The following is a 24,119-nucleotide window of genomic DNA, read 5'->3' as shown; positions in this document are numbered from 1 at the left end:
AAGGCCAGTGGAAGACACAAGGTTTCAGGCATGACCTCACCAGTGCTGAATGGCAGGGTCACCTGCCTTGGCCTCACAGCAGTGTTATGCCTTATGCAGCCCAGCATTCTGTCGCTTTGGCTGCAAGGCAACTGGAGTGAACTCTTTTTGGTAAGAAAATGGAATGATGTGACAGCTTAACAAAGCTAACTGTTGTTAAAAACAAAAAAGTGGGTAGCCGTAACAAGTATGTTGTACCATTTTGAATACAATGTTCTGTTGTTTTACTTCTTTATTTGTAAAGATAAAGACGCTCAAAATGCGTCCAGGGTGCTCAAAATGGCACCCCTGTGACTCTTACTGTGCAAATTCTGCACAGAAGCAGAGCTGGACTCCTGAAGGAGTAGCACTGGAGACGCTGTGTGTTTGAATTGCTGTGCAAGAAGCTCAGAAGGAGAAAAAAACTCTTTAGGTGGCAGTCTTGGAATGATATTGGTAAAATAGGGATTTGAGTTATTTGCAGTAATGAAGATAAGTCATGCTGGAAGCCAAATAAGAGCTTTTTTGGTTTTATCCTGCATCTCTGCAGCCTCTGGGGTGGTGTCAGTGGGGAAGAATGCGGTTGTGCATCTGGAATGTGGCTCCGGCTGCTCTGGCAGTGCCTGAACTGGGCTGGAGTCCCTTTTTCCCTTTCTTGGTTGTGGACACTCTGCACGGGTGGCAAAAGGCATGAAATATATCATTAGAAGAATCTGCAGCATTGCCTCTAGTGTGTGGGTTGTGTTTATGGAAGCTACCATGTGCAAAATCAACTTTTGTAATAGAGCTGTGGCTTAGTTTGCTCGTTATTTTGGTTGCACAGAAAGATTGGTCTCTTAGAAGGCTATCTGAGAGCCTGCTGGGAACTATTAGCATCCTGACTACACACCTGCAAATGCAAATCAATACTTAGCTGGAATCAGGATACTTAAAAAACACAGTATGTTGATTGCTGGGGTAAGTGAGCTGCTTTCTTGCTTTCCCAAAGAAAACATCTTATTTTCTCCATAGCAGAAAGCAGGATGCTATGATTCAGTGCCACAGGTTAGAGATTGTGCCCTATTCAAGTGAGAAGTAGCAGGAGAGAAATTCTTCTTTAAAGTGATGGTGGTATTGTTTAAATGTTCTTAATAATAAGGTATAAAATGCTGTCCTAACTCTGCAGTTTAAAATAATCCTTGTGTTTACAAATCTGTACAACAAAAGCCACAGGGTTCATACTAAAAGCCATGACAGCAAACGAGGAACTGGCAGGAAGGGTCTGGAAAGAGGCTTGAGATAGTTGCAGGATGACTGCAGCACTTAAGACTGGAATGTGACAGAGCTGGGCTCAGTTCTCTGCTCCGCCACTGCTTGCCTTCACTGAAGCACCACAGATGGAATCCAGGACCTAAAGCCAGAATTTGCACAGGATGCAGGGGAAGGTAGACATTTTGGGACCAAAAATGCCCACATGCTAGTGAGTGAGTGAGGAGCTGCTAGGAGGAAGTGGTGAGAGTCTTAATGAGCCGGTGCTCAGTACAAATGCACCTGCTTGTGGCTGGGAAACCAGAGCCTTGTTCCATTTGGGATCCACAGCTCACAGAAAAGTGCCAGCATCTGTTTCTAGGAAGGACTAGCTAGGACTTGTTCTTTTCTTTAGCTGCCAGAAGATGTGTTGAGACCAACAGGTACGTTTTATAAAATGGTGTGGTGTTTAAAACACCCGTCTCTCTGGAGGCATGTGTCCACTGTCTTCCTCAGAGTGAAGATTCAGGCTCCCACCTGCCACAGGGTGCCCTAACCACAGTGTGAGGCTGTAGTGATGGAGGAGGAAGGCTCCTCTCACTCAAGCTGTGCCACTGTAGAGCAGACAACTGAGGGAGAGCAAGTATCAGGGCAGACGTAGCAGCTGTGCTCCTGGGAGAGGCATTCTAGGTCTTGTTTCCCACCCTGAAGCTTTTTTCTGTATTTTACCCTTTGTTTAATAGAAAACACCTAAAACCTGCTTCTGTTGGGGGCCTGAAAGGCAGGGTTCTTTCTGCAAACTGATTTCCCAAACCATGAGGATCTGGGTTCATGAACATCCTTCCCTGTGCAAGATCTAATCATCCAGCTCTATCCTTCACAATGGCTGACTTCTTACTGACTGCAGCACTGAACACATTTTGTTGGTGTGTGCTAGGGAATGTTCTGATTACCTGTTTGTCTCATGATGTGTCTTAGACTTTGTTAATCTAGGTTTATTATGTGAAGACTTTCCAGCAGCTTAGAGCTGATGCAGTGCATTTTAAGGGTTTATACAGTAGCAACTCTTTCAGTAGCCAGAGTAATTTTCAGTCACCTTGGCACTTTGATTATTTCAACAGGATTAAGCTTTCTTAGTATTTGGCTACCAGAGGGTGGAAAAAAATCTGTCCTACCCCAGCAACTGTAGTGGAAGTAATCTCATACAAATAATCTTGTTATGGTCTGAAAATCATGCCTGCATTCCAATATCTTAATGAGTAGTTTCAGTTCTAGCTGTTCCTTTTCTCCAGCTGTTACAGTCACCCTCTCTTTAGTTCTCACTCTCTCCATTATTTCCCCGATATAACCAGTCTGATTCATCTGGATGGATCCTCCACAGATGTATGAATACTTCTTTGAAACCAAGTTCATTCAAGGTTGCAAACTAGTTTCCTTTCATTGTCTTCTGAGACTCCTGCCTCTGATCCTCCCCTCCAAAACCAGATGCTGGCAGCACTGAAGACATGCAACAGTCACAAGATAGACTCGAGGCTTTTGGAAATGTGGTTGACATTCTGGCAGGCAAGACAGACCCATGTGGTCTGAGCACTGATGTGTTTTTTGCCCCTATACTCTCAGACAGTCATGCTGGGGCTGGTACCGAGATCTCAGCAGCCAAAGATAGCAGCAGCCATGAAAGGAAAATGGTTAATTTATTGGGAAAGCAGTATTTCAACTTCTGTGCCTGGAAACAGTAGGTGGGCTGACAAAAACAGTTTGCCCCTGAATAGGTGATGTGAGCTTGAAGTGGATTCTCTGCTTCTGTTCTTGGCAGAGGAGGGAACAGTCACTGAGCTGCAAACAGCTGCTTCCAGAGACAAATTTTGCGAAGGCTGATGTCAGGACTTGGCTAAGAAACATCATGTTAGCTGCAAAAACACAAGCCTGAGACAAAAGGCTGTTTTCAAATTTTAGCATACTAAGTGCCAGAGACTGTTAGCCCAAGATACATCTTGTGCTGCGTACGAGGAAGGTGAACATGTTGCTAGTGCTCCTCCTCCTCAAGTGGGATGAGAATGGGGAGGTTTTACCTACAGCCTAGGGGGAAAGGCCAGGTCAGGGAGGCTCTAGCCAGTTCGTCAAAGGCCATGCCGCCTAAGCATAAGTACCACCAGTATAGCAGTGTTAGCAATGCTGGAGCCCACACACTGCTACCAGTGTGTGGTGTAAGCAGGGACAAGCCACCTGTTTTGTGTCTCATAAATGCAGGAATGCTTACACCCAGCTGGAGTTTTGTGTGGAACCTGGTCATAGAGCGCACATTACCACAGCTCAGTAAAAACGTTTATTGTAAAGACCGCTGGAATCTCCAAGCAGAGACTTGCAGAGTGCTGTCACTAGGATCATTTAAACTAGTTTGGCTCCATTCTCAGAGTGGTAGCAGACCTAGGCCCAAGGTGATGGTCAGGGTGCACCTATGCTCCTTTACCACCCCCATTGTGAAATAACATGGGTTTTTTCTCCAGAGAGTGGTCATTTAATACCCCAACAGATGTTCTCCCTGTCCCTGGTGTTACTGTTTAAATAAAATAAAATCATAAAAAAAAGGGTACCATTACATTTTTTTAGAGTGGGTACAACTACAGAGAACTGTTTGGTTTACAGTGCAAATGCCCTTTTCCACATGCAGCAAACCAAGGACAGGGCAACTACTGTGGAAGAGGACACAGGGTTATTAAAGCAAATACAGTATGCAGATACTGCCAGGTTGGGATACATCACAACACACTGCTGTGATTTTTATTGGCCTACTCAAGGTCTGCGCCAAACCCCAACCCACCATGTACAATGCCTTCCTCAGGACTTAGCTCTGTGCTGGAGAACAGAGGGCAATGCTACTGCAAGTTGCAGGAGCTCCTTGTGAACCTGTGCATGAATTCTCTGCTCCTGCAGTCATTCCGTCAAAGTGAAAACTGCCTTTAGCACTAAAGACAGCAGTATGTGGTTACAGGTAAAAAACACTTGCAACATATCATGAAGCAGTAATGATGTTTCTTGCACTAACTCCATGTTTCCTAAAAAATACTGTGGGAGGGCAGGAAATACACCTGTAGTACCTGCAATGGCTGGGAAGGAATTAGCTGCTTCCCTTTACTTCTTTCCAGGCATGCATGCATATGTGTGTATACACTTCATGACTCATTAAAGGTCCCAAAGGAGTTGTTCTGAAGACCGGTTTCTTTAGAATGTCAATACAAAGATGATCTTGAGGTCTCTGGAAGAATTTATAATGTCAGAAGATGTGATATCAAAAGCAGTGAGATATTTAATGCTGAGCATGGAACAGAGGATGAATCTTTTGTAGATGGTTTAAGATACAGCAGTTGTTTGTTTGCACAGGTCTAGTAACTAATTCTGTGCTGTTTTTTAAGGAATAACAAGAATATTGTTCCTAGAGATGTGGATCTATCAGGGATAGTTAAAAATCACATAAAAGTTGCTAGTTCAAAGTGGTCATAAAGCTCTGAAAATTCCAACATCATTCAAAAAGAATAAAAGGTTGGGGGGGGGAGATTGTAATTTCTGTTTAAAAAAAACAACATTAATTTTGGATTCTCTTAATCATGTTTTCTGTTTTAACTAAATAGGAATGAACAATTTTACTATACAAATGAATAAAGTCTAGAATTGTTATCACAAGAAATTTTTAATATGGTTTGTGACAAGCAATATCAAAGTTACCAACTCTCAAGCTTCATGTTCTGAAACCAGACAACTCTCAGCAACAAAAAAAAGTTGTGCACTGATAAACATAGGAGGCATATTGTATTTTTTAATTAAATATGAAAACGAGCTGTGTACATTATTTTTTCCCTAGAAAACACAGCAATTTCAAAAGTTTATCATAAAATATTTTCATGAAATGAGTGAACCAGCAAACACATGCACTTGTGTGCCTTCCCCCCTCCCAAGATAAACATGATAAGAGAGACATACATAAATGTAGAAGTTAACAGAACAAGTGGTGTTTTGTTGTTGTTTGGTTCTTTTTGGAAAGGATGGAATGTAACATTGTGCTTGACTTTCTATGTCACAACAAAAAATATTTGGTGCAATATTTTAACATTTTCTTTTTAAGTTTCAATCTGGTGGAGAAAAATACCTTTTTCTATAATAAAATATGTCTGTTCTTTTTAAAATGTAACTTTTTTGCACAAAATAATTTTGTAAACTTCTCATTTCAAGGGCAAGGTAGGCTGTGCCATGTCAATGTCCTCCCCCCCACTTAAAAATGTGATCTGTTATCTGAAGCAAAACAGGGAAACACAAAAAGAGCGGAGCAGAGGCTGCTTTGCAAAGAGAAAGAAGGGCGTGTTGGACGGGAGAGGGGGAGGGAGCGTGTGGTGGGACAGAAAAAAGTTAAAGGTCACTTTCGCCGTAAAGCGCTGTGGAGAAGGACATGTAGTCCAGGGCACCGGGTACAGCATCACGGCCATTGTAGGGTGCCATTCTAGCAATGCAGTATTCAGCCTGATCAGGAGGCAGTTCCCGCCGTAGTTCATCCACAGTGATGTAGTTCTGCAAAGAGGACAAACGATAAGGAGATGGTTACTTCAGAAAACTGACCTTTCTCAGAGGGACAACCACCCCCTGCCCCACCAGGACAGCAGACAACAGTCAGGGACAGGGCCCCAACAACTAGACTAGTACTGTACACCCATGCAGGGAGCTCTCTGCGCATACACCCTGGGGGGAAATGCAGTTCTTCCCTGCTGTTTGGACAAGAAAATTGTTTTTACAACAGAGAGAAAGATCGCTTTTGCAGGAGTACCAGCACATCTATGGAAAAGACCTGGAGGTAAGGAAGGTAATTGTCCATGTAAGACTGTGCCTTCCTGCTGACAGTGGAGGTCCTGCTGAAAGCAAATGGAAGGAAGCAGAAATTTCATTTGGATCCTGTCCTTACTGGCAGGAGGTAACAGCTGCTTGTGCTGCTTGGAAGTTGCCATTCTCTTGAGAGCAAGGAAAGGAGCCATCCCCACTAGCTCTGGCTGGTGACACCAATGCAAGACAAGCAGACAAGCAAACACTTTGTATTGCTTCCACAGCTCCCTCAACAATCCTTGCCTTTCCCAGCAGACATTTTTAATAAGCAAGAGAAACTACTTCTATAAATTCAGCTTCTGATGACTCGCTGAGGTGAGGTAGCTTGGCTTCTCTCCATGCAGTAGGTAGCAGTAGCTGCGTGTTTGCTAACCAGTACATTGTCTTCAGCTAACTGACTCATGGGCATTTGCAGCGGGTCTGAACAGTGGTTCAAGTTTCACACCATCTCTCTCTCTTGCGACTTTTTATTCTCTCCCCTTCCCCCAAGCCACCACCTTTCAGCTTAATGATTGGAAAAGAGGTATTTTTCTTCGTAACAAAATACTGTCTGATTCATGTTATAGTCACTACAGCATATGAAACACTGACAAGTATATTTAACATACTGTACAGAGTAAAGGAGTTAATAATTTTTATCCAAAAGCACCCACACACTCCGTGATTTGCTTATCTGAATAATGTAGATTTTTCAGGTCTTGAAAGAGGAGAGGACTGGCTTCAGTCATGTAGGTGCCTAAAGGACAGTCATTATGGGTTTCTACATTATAGATTATGAAAGGTTATTAGGGAAAATAGAAACCAGTACTGGATTTAAGGATAACTTGTTACTATCTGAGAAATGCTATCTGACATTTCAAGTGAGATGAATAAAATCATTAGTAACTATAGAGATAAAAAAATTAGTAGGGATTGTTATATAAGAAAAACAAGGTTACATAATTTTTCTATCAATTGGTTCCATCCATTTGATAATGCGAATTCAGGAAATTAGCACTTTTAGTATCATCCTGTAAGTTTTCCTGCTTTTGACCAATTTCTATGATTAAAAGATGCTCCTCTGCAGATACAGCAATTCTTCAATGAAAATCTACTCCTGCTTGTATAACAACTGATAGTGACACCTGTATATAAGAGAAAGGTCATCTCAAGTTTGCAACTGTCAGTAATTGTTTTTCAAGACTAATCAAGAACCATCTGTTGAATTTGTTCGTACATTTTAAAATAACAAATCGCAACCAAACTCTTAATTAAATAAAGCAAGAGTGGGCAGCAAAGTTCTGACTGACAGCTGAACAGGACTTTCAAGTGCTGTGGCAGGCTGCTCGTTAACCCACACTTTAGCCTTGCACTCCTCCATCAATGCACAGTGTTCCTGTGAAAATGCCCTCCATGCTACACAGTGCTTCCCTTGACGCTTTCTCTCTGTGACGAGAGAAAAAGGGAAGCAGGAACCAAAGCAGATACAGGAAAGGAAGGCGTGGAGGCTGACCTTATCTCCAGCCAGGATCTTGAAGGAAGCCATAACCTGGTCAGCAGTATCTGTATCTGCTGTTTCCCGGGACATGAAGTCGATGAAGGCCTGGAACGTCACTACACCCAGACGGTTAGGGTCGACGATGCTCATGATGCGGGCAAACTCTGCCTCCCCCTGGAGAACAACACAGTCATGTAAGCCTGGGCATTTGGGCAGCAGTGCTATGAAAGTGGGCAGAAACTGTTCAGCAGCACATTTCACAGCTAGAGAAACAAAGCCTAACAGAAATGACTTTTAGGTTTTGTTCTTTTATCAGGATATTCTTTTTTAACTTGCTGTTGTGTACAAATGCTTGCCACTCATTTTGTCCTTTGGATAAAATATTCTCAGCTATGCCCTAGGATAACATCCAGGCTCCGTCTTGCTCAAGGACAATACTTATTAATCAGGGATCAAAATCACACAGACTTCAGGGAAGACATGAATTTCCCTGTAACACGTCATGCTAGATGTCTGTAGCAATATTGGAAGATCTGCATTCCTCAAATCCTTTTACTTTCAATTGCTAAAAAAGAACTGTTACAGTTCTCTTCATCTGCCAGAACAGAAACCACTAGAAAGAAACGTCTCTGGGGTCTTTAATAGTATCTGATTCATATTAACTAGACAGGCTTTGGAAAGAAGGACTTGCTTATCTGGAGTGGCCCAGGGAAGCAGCCTTTGTAGGAAAGTTCCTACAGAGATGTTTGCTACAGAAGCCATTACCTTGCAGTGTAGTTTGATGCTTTTTTTTTTTTTTTTTGCATATAAACAAAATATCATCTGTTCTCATCTCTGGGACTCCTTCTTCCCCATGTAAGGAGAAGGGGAAAGCAGAGCTGAGTCTTCTGGGAACAGGCTCTTCTAATGCATCTAGAACTGTATACTTTCAAGAGTAATTGCAGTATCTAATCAAATGTTACTGCGACTTGGCATGCTACATTGAAGGGTCTGTATTTTTACTGGGCTAATGAGTAAGATGTATAAACACTGCTTTGCCTGACATCAGGGTCAAAGACACTAAGAGCACAGGTGAATATTTCTGCACTATCATCTTCTGCCCTTTGATGAGCATCAGTCTTCCTATTTCTATCAGTTATCGTGCCCCTCAAGGTGCCACATGTTAATGTTCTGAATATGCAGGTACTTTGGTGAGGGAAAAGGTACAGGGAGGATGACTGGAACTGGAACTTACATGTATAGGAAGAGAGATGTGAAATAAATGGTAGGAATGAGTGGAGCAGCATTTGAGTGTATTCAGAAATCAGGTCATGTGTACTTCCAGATGAGTTCAACTGATACTTAATGCTGGGGAGGTTGTGTGTGCTGTGCAGAGTGCAGGTGCCGATAAGAGGAAGTTTATTGTTTCTTCCACTTGTAGCTACACCGTTTGATAAATATAATTCCTATTTGAAATACACAGGAACTAGACAATGATTTTAATCTTTTTAACTTCAGCTGCAGCTGTGAGACAAGAATTTTATGTGTACCACTAATACTAGATACAACATTGCTGATAGTTCTGGAAGATAAAACTATATATTTACCTAGATTCACTGCACATTCTCTCTATTTTTGAAGGTGCCTATAAGAATCACTTTGAACAGGAGTGACAGAGGGCTCTACATTACCATATTGTAACCCATGGAGATAAGGCAGGCTCGGAAATCTTCACAATCCATCATACCAGTCTTCTTCTACAGGGAATGATGCAAAGATGGAGAAAGACGAGAAAGAAAAGGGAGTCCAGCAGTCCAGGGAGAAATGAACCCACATGAGACATTACAAAGAATGAGTTTCAGAGGGGAGGAGATGGAAGGAAGGGTTTACAGGACAATAAAAAACAATAGAGAAAAAGTAGTTTGTGAATCATGAAGAAGCAAAGGTGGTTTTGGACATGGAATATTCACACACAGGGAACATTGATGATAAAAAAAGGAATGAAAATAGCAAACAAGACAGATTGAGGGGTAGACAAGGAAAGGAATGTTAAGTGACACAAATAAATGGAATAGTTTGAAGACATGAAAGGATTCCCCCAAGACAAACAATTAGAAAATTAAGAAGGTAAAGGTACGAAAGTACATTTAGAAAGGAAGCAGTACAGAGAAGTGATGTGTATATAGTCAGACACAAGAATAGCAATGACAGATGGATTAAGACAAACAAGAAAAGAAAGGAAAAAACCTGTTATTTTTTCACAGTTTAATATCTGGTTGCGTTCACTAGCTTTCAGTACCTGTGCATCGTTTCCAATATCGTAACCCAAGCTGATGAGACAGGCTTTGAATTCCTCAGGGCCAAGTGTGCCGGAGTGGTCCTGGTTATGCGGTGTGCCAGGCAGCAGGACATGCAGTGCCAGTGCGGTGACCGTGTGGAGCAGAAGGAAGGAGACACAGAGGAGATCAAAGGGAGGTGGAAGGACAACAAAGAGGTGCACCATGCAGTGGGTGAGGAGAGAGGGAGAGGAAGAATGACATGCAGATAGAAAGACAGGGAAGAAAAATAAAAAGTGCACAACATTAGATATCACAATGACATTTCAGAATGTGCTAAAAATGCTCTTGGAACAGTTCCTTCTCAGAGAGATCATCACATCTTGAGAGCATTTGAATGACAAAAACAGTTGATGCTCAGAAGCCTCAAGGTCTCCATCTCCCAAGTGAGTTACTTGCATCACTGCTCGTTATCTATAGTGTCAGAAGCCCTGTGTTTCACTAGTAACCCAGAGTGCAGGTAAGCAGGCAGAGGCAGGGGGGAAGCATTGCCTTAATCTTCTAGTCAAAAAGTCCCACTAAAGGAGTAAGTGAGGGCAGGTATGTTTGGAACACGCCCAAGGAAGCTTATCTGTCAGGGCATCCCAGGAACAGACAAGGAAAACCAGCTGAAGCTCAGGGGAGAAGTGTTATGGCTGTATTTATGCGGCCTGCACGTGAGGTGGAGCTTTGACTGACAAAGCTATTTCAAGTGCTCAGCTCTGCAAACAGCACTGCTGTACAGCGCAGCACAACACAGCTTGGCAGCTGCTCCTCCCTTTGCTCTCCCTGTGCTTGGATGTCCCCATCAAACTATACACAAGCTACCACAGGAGCTGGGAATCACCATCCGCCCTGCAGGATTTTAGCTCAGGACCGCTCTCAAGCACTGAAAAGTCCTTGTGTGCCACCACCATCTCTGGCCAGATCAAGGAAGCTACAAACAGGCAAACAGGTTGGTGGAGCCAGTTCCAAGTGATTTTCCTCAGAAAATCAGCTTTTAAAGTCAGCATTAAGCCTCCATAAATTAAAGACACAGTTGAATATGGGAAACCAATGTTTCCTTCACATGATCAATCAGGCTGTTGTGGAGGAAGGGGCAGGCAATAAAATATAAAATCTATAGGGCTTTTATGGGTCCCTCTCTAAGAAAAGCAGCCATGGTTTTGTTTTTCTTTGGCAGCTAGAGAAGGGCTGAAATAGCCAGTGTTCAGCTGTCTCAAAGTGTTGCCAATCTCTGAGGGAAGGCTGCAGCCCTGTTCTCTGGAGACCTTTCTAACAGCTTGGCTGGGGCAGCAAGTGGTGGAGAGCAACCTCTATTTGCATCACTGCCTTAGTATCTTTGCAGGCTGCTTTTGGATTTCCAGACAACACTGAAGGGGTTGATAACGGAGCTGTTTTCAGGCTTTGGCTGCTCTCTCTGCTTCCCTGCATGACACCTTTGTGATTTAGGTTGTAGCAGGAAGAGCTGCAGACAAGCTGGCAAATTGCGGGGAAGAGAATTTTCTTTGAGGAATTCCTTACTGATTGCACCCGCTAGTGGCTTGCATGTATTTCCATGGTAAGGCATGGCAGGTTTTACATCAGGGTTTATCTATGTCATGCAACACCTGGTGCATATAGATTCTCCTGTTTGCTCCACACAAGAGCAATACTGGTTTCTTTGATGCAGATCTATGCTATGTCAGAGCGAAGGACAGCTGCTCCAATGAAATGTATACATTAAGATAGTAACCTGCTTTCTTGAGAAGGTGGGGTAAAAGTCTAATTTCTTAAACAAGCCTTCAAACTTTTCTATACTTCAGCTGTGTCAGGAAATGTAGCAGTTTCCTATCAAGGTATATTTCTCTCAGACTAATGAACACTCAACAGTCTTCACAGGAATGACTGCTCCACAGGCGTGGCATTATTAAGAATGAATTCTCTTCTACTTGTCTAGTTTTATCTTAGTGATAAAACTTATCTTTGTTTTTTATTGCACTATGCAGTCTACATGGAAGCTCATTGCTTATCAAGCTGCAGTCAGCACTGACTTACCCTGTCAAAATGGTTGAAAGAAGCCCGGAACTCATTCATCTGTTCCTGGCTGATTCCTTTGGCGTCACGGGTCAGAATCTGGTTTTCCACTTCATTGATGGTTCTAGCAATTGTTGTTAGTAACTGTTCCCAGCCCACTCGGATATGCTGGAAAAGAGGACAGGACAATTTTTAAATTAAAAAGTAGCTTTCCTGCCTCTGAGGCCAGTGGATGGAATGTGCTACTTGCTGCAAATTAAATAATGCTGGTGGCCAAGGCAGAAGTCATTTGCCCAGAAAACCTGCAGTGTGAGCCAACCAGATGTTTAAAATCTGAATTTTGACTGAAAAAAGAAACTGAAGAGGCCAATTTGTGATCTGAAGGAAGTCTTGGTCTTACTGTAAAGTTCCTTTGCCATGTCAGAGCAACATATTGTGGGCCTTCAACACAAATGAGAATCAAACCCAGTGATTCTAGGACTTAGTTGGGCAGAAAACTTTCCTTACCAGGAAAATAAATAAACCATAGTCTCTGGAAGACACTGCCTCTGTTGCTTAATAGAGAGCTGGCCAAAAACCAGAAGACAAGTTTCAAAGCCTCTGTGTGTTCTGCTGGACTCATATCAAGCTCAGATTGCCTCCAAGAAACCTCACATTGTTAACAGAAAGCCAGACTCCAATTTTAAAAAGCATTTGTTTGAGGTTTTTTTCTTCTGCCAGGCTGTGGCAGCTCAAAATCACCAGTGCTTCCCTGGTCTTTCTAATCGCAGCTAATAGGCTGCCATAATCGGGTGGCAGGAGAAATGAAACCAGCCAATTTTTCAAGCAATACTGTTGATCTCATTTGGGTTATTTCTATTGTCTGTATTTGGAAGTACATTGGAATAGGTTGGCATGAAGTACAGCAAGGCAAAAAAGAAATTCAGCAACACGTTGTTGCATGCTTGGCCACACTGTCAAGCTCTCCATTTTCCAGAGAATCACAACACATTGCCAGAGCTAGATGTGGCTGATGCTAACTGGCCACAGCAGTTGAGGCTGGCTGATCTACTGCCAAAATGTTTACCTCCATGGTGTAGTTGGTGTGCTTGTTGTCGAAGATAAGAGCTTCCTGGATCTGTTGATGGTCTCCTTCCAACTGGTCAATCTTTGGTTTGTAATTCACAATGCTTTTCTCGTACTGCCGCAAGTGGTTGAGCTGGTCCTCCAGGGTCCCATGCATCTCTATTGAAATGCGGCCAATCTCCTGCAATAGCAAAGCCAAAGGAGTTAGACCCCATTGGAAGGACAAGTCTCAACATGCTTGGCATTTATTGCAGCCATTTCACACTCACACAGGATGATGATTCAAGAAAAAAAAGCTCATGGAGCAGTTACTTTAAATGAGCCGAGACATTGTCAGCAAAAACATTAGTAGAGCCCTGAACACTTTCCAAGTGAGGTGAGTCACAGGAGATGTGTCTAATACAAAGATACAAGAGAAAAGGAAACTACAGACCATAAGCTAATAATGTGCCAAGCCAAATCTTTTTCTGATGTACTGTCATCCACTGATTTAGTCTGTTCATACAGATATATTTCTGTAATTGCTCTCTTTTTTACATCTCCTGTCATCAGTAATAGCTTCATATTTTTCCATTTCATCAACTCCAATTACTTTAAGTCAAATCTTAACTAAAGAGAGAAGATCTCCTTTAAAAATATGTCTCCTCTGCTGATGCTTGATGTGCTAGCTGTATTTATTTTGTTATGTGTATCAAGACCACTGCTGTAAAAAGTTACAAAACCATGCCTCTGATCTAGGGGTTTTAACTTCCTGCATATAAACACAACCTCATTAAAATACCAGTCATGTTTTTTATCTCTGTACTAAGGAGTTAGGGGAAGAAAAGTACAAGCACTTCTGTAACTGTTATCCATCTTGGGATTCTCTGCATTTTCTATATAAGTGTCTCTTGCTGCAACCTGAAGAAAGAATGACCATGGCAGTTGTGAAGAAAGACCAAGGATAAGAATATCACTGAAGAGGAAAACAGTTTCAAAAGGAGCAAAGCACTACCTCCATCTTAGTCTGGATCCAGGGTCCGATGACATTGGCCTGTGCACCAAACTGTTTGCGAAGTCGTTCATTTTGCTGCTGACGAGCATGTTCTTCCATCAGGGCTTGATCTCTTCTGGGAACCAGTTGCCGCACCTACAGCAAAGAGTAACAAAGTGTGCAGCTTACACATAAAGACATGTAATAGTAAATGTAGAAATTGCTGGAAGGAAGGGAGGGGTGGGTGTTTGCATGGAAAACAAGCAGTTATATGGTTTAGGACACAGTGGGCAGGCTTATGGAATGTGAATCCTATCTGCTGTAGGGTGTGTGATGCAAACACATCTCAGGCCATGGAAGACCAGAAGAAGCTTCCATTCACTACTTGGGTTTTTGGTGGCTCACATTAACTGAATTGCAGGACCCTGTTCAGATCTCATTTTGGTGATCTTGTTTGATAGTAAGAACCATCAACACAGCTGGTATGGAGAGTAGCCTCTTTCATTATAAAAATATAAAGTAAAATGGATCTGACACCCCATAGGCATTTATCAGAAAGATCTTTTCTACTTTACAGACGTATGGCAAATGAGCTGAAAACAAAGGGCAAAAAAATCAATAAAGCTCAGCAGTGAGCATGTGAGGGTAGCTGAAGAGTAAATAATCCACTCCCTGGGGCCCCCAGTGACTGAACAGCAGCAGCCTCCCACACTAACTTGCGAGGCTGGAAAGAACTCACATGTTCCCATTTGCTATTGATCTCGTGTGGTGTGATCGTAGTGTAAGGATTTGTTCCTGCCATGTTAACATGGTATGTCTGAACAATCTTTGAAACTTCATTGTGGATTCCCAGGATGGCCTGGCGCTCCTTGTCGGCATCTGGCAAAGTGGCTTTGAACTGTTCATGAGCTGTGGTCAATCCCTGCAGAAAGGTGGCAGCAAAAACAGGGTGAGAACATTAGTTACTGAGTAGCCTCTTGAGCAAATATTTCCTGCAGAAGTGACTGTAAAAGCTTACATATTCCCAGGATACAAAGCAGGCTACTCTAACACACTTTCCAGGTTCTCTCATCATCACTAAACAGCCTGTTTTAAGTATTTAAATGATGTGAAGTCTCATTTTCCTCAAGTTCAGTATGAGTCCCTCTGTCTCATGTTGCTCAGCGACAGAGATCACATCCCCAAAAAATGGTGGAATAATTTTGGCTCATCATTTAGGGGGAACTATTTCTCCAACACTGCTCAGTGACTGCCTGTCAGCCCCTTTGGGAAGTGATCTGACTACTAGCATTACTATAAAGCAGTCATGTCTCACTAGTGTAAAGGCAACATATTTTTATTCTCCCATTAAGTATGCACTAGTTGCACACTTAGCATAACTCCAGATGAATAATAAGAGTCAGATTCAGTCTGATCACACTCAGTTAGAACTAGGTGAAGGTCTTCCAGCCAGCAGCAAACTTGCACAGGCAGCATATGCTCCTGCTGTGGAAAACCAGCTCCTTCTCCCTGAACATGAACACAACAGGCCCTTTCTGCTTCCATCTTGCTGCGGTGCCCAGGCAGTGCTCCAAGGACTGATGGTGAGGCATGCTTGCTGGTTGGTTGTGGACAGCTGACAAGCCAGTTGATCCTGGCTCATCTCCCACTGCTTCTACAGGCCTTTAAGGTACTTCATCCCAGAAGCCTGGAAGACCAAGACTAGGGAAGCAAACACAGGGAAAGAGACAGCAAAAAGATTGGGGGACAGAGAGGCATGTGCAGGGATAATTGAGGGAACAGTGTGGATAGAAAAGGGAATGAAAAATGTAAACCACATGATTGAACCACTCTCTTACAACTCACACACTGTAACTACTTTTGCAAAATTGCTTCCTTACATGGTGACTCATTACTTTGCAGCTGCTGCAGTGGCCATAGAAATATAATGCAAGTCTGGGGGCTGGGAAGGATACTCCAAACAGTCACAAAGGGACCAGGGAAGTGTTTAAATGTTGTTCAGGTTTGCTCTGCATTATGAAAGACTTAATGAACCCCTTTGTTCAAGAGGGAAGGGTGGAAGAAAAAAGTAGCAGCGTAGTAACAGAGCTGATACCAGGCTAGGGCTATTGCACTACCCCCTCAAAGGTCTGAAAATCACTTGTAACGTTGCTTTTGTAACACCCTTTTGGAAGGGGCAAAACCGAGATACTCGCTATCTGTCCTACTGGAGGAAAGTCAACTTTTGCTTCAAATGGTAACCCAGCACCAAAGCAGACAATTCTGACTTTTTTTTGCGCAGCACTGAAATCCAGCTGGTAGCTCAACAACTGCCCTCATGGCACATCCTATCGTGCAATGTCATGTCCAGGTCATTTGGTCCTACATGGAACAACTGACCTGCAGAACCCATGAGCAGCACTAAGCTTTGCTCATGTGGGTTAAAAAAACCACAAGGCCCTGAAAGATTCTCTCCATTTTCAGGTTTTCATTAATGCAATTTTCAAATTACACTGAAAAAATCCACTTTCAGTTCTTTGCGTCCAGATACGATGGTGTGAGCATGCTTTATACCTATTCAGATCCAGGATTTTGGAGGAAATCAAGGAGAAACATACTCTTATTTTTCACTAGAGCAGAAGCACCAAAATATGACCTAGAAATTCGGCACCGCTAGGAATTCAGGAGACCTCTGACTTCTCTCTTTCTAACCTTAACTGATGCAAATGACTGCTCTGTACCTGGATCTCCTCAATGGTGTGAACAATGAACGTGTCCTGCAGGTCCTCCATGGCCCCTTCCATCCAATTATTGAAAGGGGCAGCTCGTTTGGCATATTCAAGGTACAACTGGTCAATCGTTTCCAGTAGCTTCTCTGTCCTCTGGGCATGCACAAAAAAGAAAGAAAATCAGGAAAGATGGTTACAGAAGAATGATCACAGAGAAACGTGGATTGTCTGAGCTGCTCCTTCCTTTCAGATCTCCTTGGTGCTCCCAGGTCAGTGCTACAGTACAAATCTCTCTACTGTTAAGAGATTAAGCACAGGATGGATTTCTTCCTTTGAGGGAAAAATCTGAGGTCCTTTGAAATAAAACAGAAGAAGGACAGTCTGTTCAAGCAGAACAATACCACAAACCACAAAAGTAGAAAAAATCAATAGCCCAAGGAAACAAATGGCAGCATAATTGGGCTGTAAAGGGAAAAGCAGGCTAAATATGCTGAAATGTCGCCCTCGTTTACAGTCAAGAATGTTTTAGGAGTGCACAAAAGAACTGAAATTGGTTGCTTGTGCCCACTGCAGCTTGCTTCCCAGAAGTAACCTCCCCATGTAATTCCAAAGGTCCGATTTGTAATAGGTCTCACCTCCAAGGCTTCTCTACGTTTCTGCGTTAGGGCACCCAGATTATCCCACTGATCACAGATCTTCTGGCACCTGGCATTGACACTGGGAGAGTCATAATAGTCCAGCTCACTATAAAGGGTGGGGGAAAAAAGGACAAAAGATCAAATAAAGAATTTTTGGAGAAGAACGAGAAACCCATTAGAAATCTTTATCAGCTTTGAGGACAGACTCAAACAAAGAGCTCCTGGTCTCTGCAAGTAAAATGAGCCAGGAAGGCAGCAGTATCTAGTTTTGGAGACACTTGTATGTTATGATACATCAAACAGCACGGAACAGGAAGAAAAACAACCACCACCCAAGGGCTCAACAAACACTGGTGCTGACTGCCTGGTGGGAATAACTTGGCACTGGGGGAAGGGAGTACAGACTTGTTCAAGCTGGGAATAAGCAAATTATGAGCAGACCAATATGCCCCTGTATTCTGCTTAAGAACATCATGCAGGCTAACTACTTGCACTTTGTACATCAGAACGGACAGCAAAGATTTTACTATGGCTGCAAAGAAATGCTTAAGATCGTTCTGAGGGTTGTATAGTAGAGGCAGCAAGGGAATAACTAAATTACACAAGCCATTCATTTATTTAGGACAATCCAGAATTAGTGTAGGTTTCTCTCCTATATGCCTGACAGGAACTGCTTTGCTGAGATGTCTATAGGCTGGCACTCACTGAAGGCCAGCTGGTAAGAGTATGACTAAGGAAAGAGCACAGGTGAATGAAGCTTGTGGTCTTGTATTGTTTAATGCACTTGATTTTGCTCATGGTCAGAGAGGAAGAAACCTGCAGGCAGAGGGAGACCAGCCAAACTGGGATGTATCAGCATCCAAAGAGAAAGCAGAATAATTCACTGAGCTACTGAGTGACCATGGGCCATCTGATGAGCATTTCTCTAAGCAGTGCTGCAGGTTTGACAGTTTCCTCTTGCCTTCCCCAGCCCTGTTTCTTCCCACTATTGTATTGCCCTCCTGAGGCATGTGGTCACAACTGTTGGTGGAGCCTTATGATAAACTAGTCAGGAAACTGATTTGGGCTAAAAATAACTTCTTTGCTGGGTTTTAAATCCAGATCAGTTCCTTGATCTACTTTGCTGCAGAGCCAGCACTGCAGATGAAAGAACTGCTTCTGAAAGCCTGGCCTGTAATGCACCCATGCTGAACCGCTACTGCTGGCAGGGGAACATGCTGTGCCCCAAAAAATGCCTGGCATGGGCAGCTGCAGTGGCTTCCTCCAGACCCTCACCCTCTCCCTCTCCTTGGCAGTCTATCTCTGGGGGAAAAAAGAGCTCAGCTATGTTTTTTTCAGGGCATGGCTTCTTTGCTGAGATGGAAGATGGCTTTCGGAAGGATGGCAGAGCTCGCTGTTCTCAGACTTTAGAAGAAATCACCTCTCCCCCATCTTAGGGCCCAGCCTTCCCTGCTGTTCTTAGACCTGCAGCTACTCTGGCTGGCATGTAGTATGTGCTTTGGAAGTGGCAGGTCAGCTAATGCTTGCTGACTAGCCAGCCTTGGTTTTAATCTTACTGACATGGAGGATTGCCTTGAACCCTCCTCCTGTTTCAAGGTCAATCCTCCAGTGGACAAGGGAGCAATTCTGTAAATCTGTGTTGTTAAAGGAGATAATGATCTTGATCCAATAATCTTGATTTTTTAGAGGAAAACAGTCCTTCAGACAAGAGCAGTGACCTTGGCCCAGCCACTAACTTGAGACAAGCCAGTATGATATATAAATATTTAAAAAATAGGAAACACAGTCAAAGCCAAGTTGTTCAGGCTGCTTTTGCCAAGAAACACGCAGGGTTTCAGAGTCTCTCTCCCTGTGCTGCAGAGGCCAGCTCTTTACCTGCCTGCTGCCCCTAGCCATCAACCTCCTGCCTTGATGAGACCTCATTTTTCCTGGTAACTTGCATCAGCCCTCACCCCAGGAAGAGGAGTGGAGGTGAAGGTTTCCAAGCTGGGGAGAAGCAGAGAGGGAGCTGAGCTGCTGTCAGGATGCCCTGGAGCAAGTGCCAATCAGAGTGCACATGGGCCAGTATCCCTGGGGCAAAGGATCTGATGTGGCAGCAGAGGCTGTGATGGGCTCAAGCATCAGCAGATATTTTCCTGCTAGAATAAGGAGGATTTTTTTGGATAAAAGAGAACAAGCTGAGAACCTGCTATCCTCTGCTATTTCCTTCTGTTCCTGGAAAAGTACGACAGTGCTATAACTTTGAAACCTAACAGGCGCCAGTGGCAGGTCAGACTCTTTAGGAAAGGGTTCACAGCAACGTAACAAGCTGGAAGAGGATGGAAACTTGGCTTGGGAATGTAATTATGCCGCCCCCTCATCAGCACCCACGACTCATCCATTTTCTGGCCTGCTCTTCTGGTGCATCCGGACACTGGAGAGCAGTATCCTAGATACTGTTTGGAAACACTGTGACTTCCCAACATTTTTGCATGGGGATGGATTTATGGCTCTCCAGAGGGCAGAGGGCAAAGCTGATTAAGCCTCCCTGGCCCCAAGGATGGGACGTGCGCTAGGGTGCCGTACTTGAGCTCTTGTGCAATAGCAGCAATCTGTTCCACGCGGTCCTGGTGTGCGGCCAGGTCGCTCTCAAAGGCCTCGTGTTTCTTCAGCAGGGCCTTTATCTCCGAGAGGGTAGCAGTTTCGTAATCCTTCTGCTGCAGCATTGCTTCTTTACCTGCGGAGGGAGCCAAAGGACAGGAGAATAAAGAACAGGCCTAAAGCCAGCTCCCTGCCACCGAGTCAGGCCCAGGAGCCCTTCAAAAGGGCATTTGCCTTACTCCAGACACCCTGCCCAAGGCTTGCCCTCACCTGTGCTGGCCTAGAGATGCACAATCCTCACTTTAAAACCACGGCGTGTGAGTTTGCCATTAACAACAGAGAAGGGCACTAGTGTAGCTCAAGTCAGTGCTCCCACAGTTTATACTGGTCTTGTCTCATAGCCCTGTGTGTGCAAACTGGGCTATGCTCATCCTGTAAAGGCCACCTGTAGCATTACTGTACAGTAACTTTTCCTCTGTAGCTCTTTTCTACTCAAAGTTCCCACTTTGCCACAGTTAGTGAATGCTGATGTGGCTGCATCGTGTAGGAGAACAGAGATCAAGCCAATTTTCATACATTATTTTCCAATAAAAAGAGAAATAAACCTAGCCTTCTCAAGAAGAAAATCTCATGCACAATCCACCTCTTCCTCCCTACATAAGGTACAGCACTATGTCAGGCAATAGGAAGCACGTTGGTTGGCATTACCGTCTGTCCAGGACTCATGAATGGATGCCTTCTGCCGGAACTTCTCTGCCAGGTGATCCAGCCTCTCTAGCCTCCGGATTTCATTCAACAGCCACTCCTCATAGCCCTTCTCAGCCTGCTCTAGGCCACCCCAGGCATTGTTTATATCCTAGAGACAGGGGCATGAGAAGAAAATGCAGGTTAGAAGATTGGGAGGGAGAAGGTATTCATCAGCACTAGCCTCAGTGAGCTACCTCCAATTGGTTGGAGGGAGTGAGTGTGGGCTTTTAATATCACAGTGTTGTGCAGACAGGCCAGGAAGACAAAGGCCAAATTGAGAGACAGGACTAGCAGTGTCAGGACCTGTCTGCACAGAAGTCCCTCTCCAAACACATGTGAAACTTCAATAAAACCCAACCATTTATGAATCAGAAAGAGTAAGAGACACCCAGACATCTCCTCGTAAAGGCATGTGGCTTGTGAAGGGCCTCAGAGTCTGGTTTAGAACAGGGAAGCAATGATTGCTCAATCATCTCTCATTCTGGTCTCACTGAACTGTATTCTTCAGGGTTCCTACTGTAGAGTAGCTCACCCTGAAGGTGGGCAGGCTCTGCCCATCCAAAGGCAGAAAAGGACTCCCATTTTTAAGCATGACTGGGGTATATATGAGTGGTTACCCCCACTCACCGAGACCATTTTCCCTTCTGAAGGCATGAAGGCTGGCCTGTTGCTGAGCCGCAGCTTGGTCTGCAAGGTGTTGAAGTTGATCTCAAGTTGGCACTTCTCTTGGACCTTGGGGGGCTTGTGCAGGCGGCGGTAGTCCCGGAAGTCCTCCAGTTTCTGCTGCATGGCTTGCATGGTGTTCTCTGGGGCTCGGTTCTCCAGCCAGGGTATGGTGCGACGGATCCACTCCAGCAGCTGGAAAGAGCAATGACAAGAAGCCTTGAACTGAAGACTGTGTTTAAACTACAGGTGTTGCTTTGATCTCATTAGGGACCATTTAGTTTTATGTTTGCTGTCAGAAAGATTCTGCCATGAGCAGGGCTTGTAAAGAAAAGTTTGCCAGCTTTTCTAATGAGCAGCCCATTCCCTACCACACTAAATAGTACTGCTTGTTGCAGCACTGCCAACCCAACATGCTTAAGGCATAACTTGCACAGTCAGGACCAAACTATGTCCTCAGCTTACACTAAAGCCTTAGATTTTTGCAGGACTGTTGAATAACTGAAGGATGGGGCGGATGGTGAAAGAGTCTGGGGCTCAAGTGATCTTCTCCTCACTCCTTCCATCTTCGGGTGATGATGTGGGACTGAATAGGAAAATTCAGTCTGTAAACGATTGGCTACGAGACTGGTGCTTTAGGCAGGGCTTTGGGTTCTTTGATAACAGCTGGTTTTATAAGGCTCCAGTCCAGATGATGGCACGTGGGAAAGGTTTAACTCACAGAGGCAAAAGGATGCTGGGGCATGAATTAGCAGGGCTCATTTGGAGAGCTTTAAACTAGATTCGAAGGGGGATGGGGTTGTAACTGGGCTTGCCCCAGTGGGGCAGCACTCTAGAATTGATGAAGACTGAGAGGCCTCCTATAATCCTAGGGTGAAATTGGTGAGCTCAGCTCCCTCCTTGAAATGCCTGTACACCAATGCGTGCAGCATGGGAAATAAGCAGGAGGAGTTGGAGACCTGTGTTAAGTCAGGAGATTATGATCTGGTGGCAATTACAGAGACGTGGTGGGACAGCTCACATGACTGGAATATAGTCATGGAGGGCTATGTCCTTTTCAGGAAAGACAGGCCAGCCAGGCGGGGTGGTGGGGTTGCTCTTTATGTGCGAGAGCAGCTGTAATGTACTGAGCTCTGTCCAGGGGCAGAGGACGAGCGAGTTGAGAGTCTGTGGGTGAGAATTAAGGGGCAGGCTGGCAGGGGCGATACTGTTGTGGGTGTCTGTTACAGGCCACCAGATCAGGGTGAGGAAGTTGATGAGGCCTTCTACAGGCAGCTGAGAGCAGCCTCACAGTCACAGGCCGTGGTCGTCGTGGGGGATTTTAATTTCCCTGATGTTTGCTGGAAGGACTACTCAGCAACCCAGCCACAGTCCAGGAGGTTCCTCCAGTGTATGGATGATAACTTCCTCATCCAAATGGTGGATGAGCCAACCAGGAGAGGAGCGCTGCTGGATCTCATCCTCACTAACAAGGAGGGTCTGGTCGAAGCAGTAAAGGTTGAGGGCTGTCTTGGTTGCAGCGACCACGAGATGGTGGAATTCAGGATCTTGTGTGGTAGGACCAGTGGAATAGCAAGTAGAATTGCAACCCTGGACTTTAGCAGGGCAAACTTTGGCCTTTCCAAGCAATTGCTAGGGGAAATCCCTTGGGCAAGGCTGCTTGAAGGTAAAGGGGCCCAAGATAGTTGGTTGACATTCAAGAATTGCTTATTCCAAGCTCAAGAGCGGAGCATCCCGACACGTAGGAAGTCAAGGAAGAGGGCCAAGAGACCTGCGTGGCTAAATAAGGAACTGCTGGGTATGCTCAAGTGGAAGAGCAGAGTTTACAGGTCATGGAAGGAGGGGCTGGCCACTCGGGAGGAATATAAGGCTGCTGCTAGAGGATGTAGGAAGGCAGCTAGGATGGCTAAGGCCTCCTTAGAATTAAATCTGGCCAGAGGGGTCAAGGACAGCAGAAAGAGCTTTTTCAAATACATAGCTGATAAAACTAACACCAGAGGCAAGGTTGGCCCACTGGTGAACGGGATGGGTGCCCTGGTGACAGAAGATACAGAGATGGCAGAGTTACTGAATGCCTTCTTTGTCTCTGTCTACTCTGCCGGAGGCAGTCCTGAAGAGCCCTGTACTCCTGAGACCTCAGATGAAGTCAGGTCACTGGAGCGGTTTGCCTTAGTCGACGAGGAATGGCTTAGGGACCAGTTGAGCAATCTGGACATCCATAAATCCATGGGTCCAGATGGGATGCACCCGCGGGTGCTGAGGGAACTGGCGGAAGTCATTGCTAGACCACTCTCCATCATCTTTACCAACTCTTGGGAAACGGGAGAGGTGCCTGAGGACTGGAGGAAAGCAAATGTCACTCCAGTCTTCAAAAAGGGCAAGAAGGAGGACCCGGGTAACTATAGACCGGTCAGCCTCACCTCCATCCCTGGGAAAGTGATGGAACACCTTATCCTTGGTGCCATCTTAAGGCATGTCAAGGATAAGAGGGTTATGAGGGGCAGTCAACATGGCTTTACCAAGGGGAAGTCATGCTTGACCAACCTCATAGCCTTTTATGAGGAAATAACATTGTGGATGGATGATGGCAGAGCGGTGGACGTGGTCTACCTTGACTTCAGCAAAGCATTTGACACAGTCTCCCACAGCATCCTCATAGCTAAACTGAGGAAGTGTGGCCTGGATGATCAGGTAGTGAGGTGGACTGCAAACTGGCTGAAGGACAGAAGCCAGAGAGTTGTAGTCTATGGGGCGGAGTCTAGTTGGAGGCCTGTATCTAGTGGAGTGCCTCAAGGGTCAGTATTGGGACCAGTATTATTTAATATATTCATCAATGATTTAGATGAG

The 24,119-nt window shown here is 44.5% G+C and overlaps 1 protein-coding gene across 3 annotated transcripts in view; it reads right to left on the bottom strand.

Moving 5' to 3' along the window:
* ACTN1 (actinin alpha 1) overlaps positions 1–24,119 on the bottom strand; it is a 96,314-nt gene continuing 72,195 nt past the window's right edge. Inside the window, exons 10-22 of one of the 3 annotated variants that reach the window (XM_080619956.1) lie at positions 21,237–21,467; positions 20,571–20,718; positions 19,848–19,998; positions 17,280–17,388; positions 16,657–16,797; positions 14,676–14,858; positions 13,958–14,092; positions 12,965–13,144; positions 11,920–12,066; positions 9,867–9,947; positions 9,259–9,324; positions 7,604–7,762; positions 1–5,805 (exon numbers count right to left, since the gene is read on the bottom strand). In XM_080619956.1, coding sequence (XP_080476082.1) covers positions 5,647–5,805; positions 7,604–7,762; positions 9,259–9,324; positions 9,867–9,947; positions 11,920–12,066; positions 12,965–13,144; positions 13,958–14,092; positions 14,676–14,858; positions 16,657–16,797; positions 17,280–17,388; positions 19,848–19,998; positions 20,571–20,718; positions 21,237–21,467 — 1,890 coding nt within the window. In that variant the 3' untranslated portion in view covers positions 1–5,646. The remainder of the gene's footprint in view (positions 5,806–7,603; positions 7,763–9,258; positions 9,325–9,866; positions 9,948–11,919; positions 12,067–12,964; positions 13,145–13,957; positions 14,093–14,675; positions 14,859–16,656; positions 16,798–17,279; positions 17,389–19,847; positions 19,999–20,570; positions 20,719–21,236; positions 21,468–24,119) is intronic. The other 2 variants (XM_080619954.1, XM_080619955.1) reach the window with 2 other exon arrangements.

Source organism: Psittacula echo (genome assembly GCF_963264785.1).
Source record: "Psittacula echo genome assembly, chromosome: 5".
NCBI lineage: Eukaryota > Metazoa > Chordata > Aves > Psittaciformes > Psittacidae > Psittacula > Psittacula echo.
The sequence above is the reverse complement of the archived record's forward strand: the minus strand, read 5'-3'. Positions and strand labels throughout refer to the sequence as shown.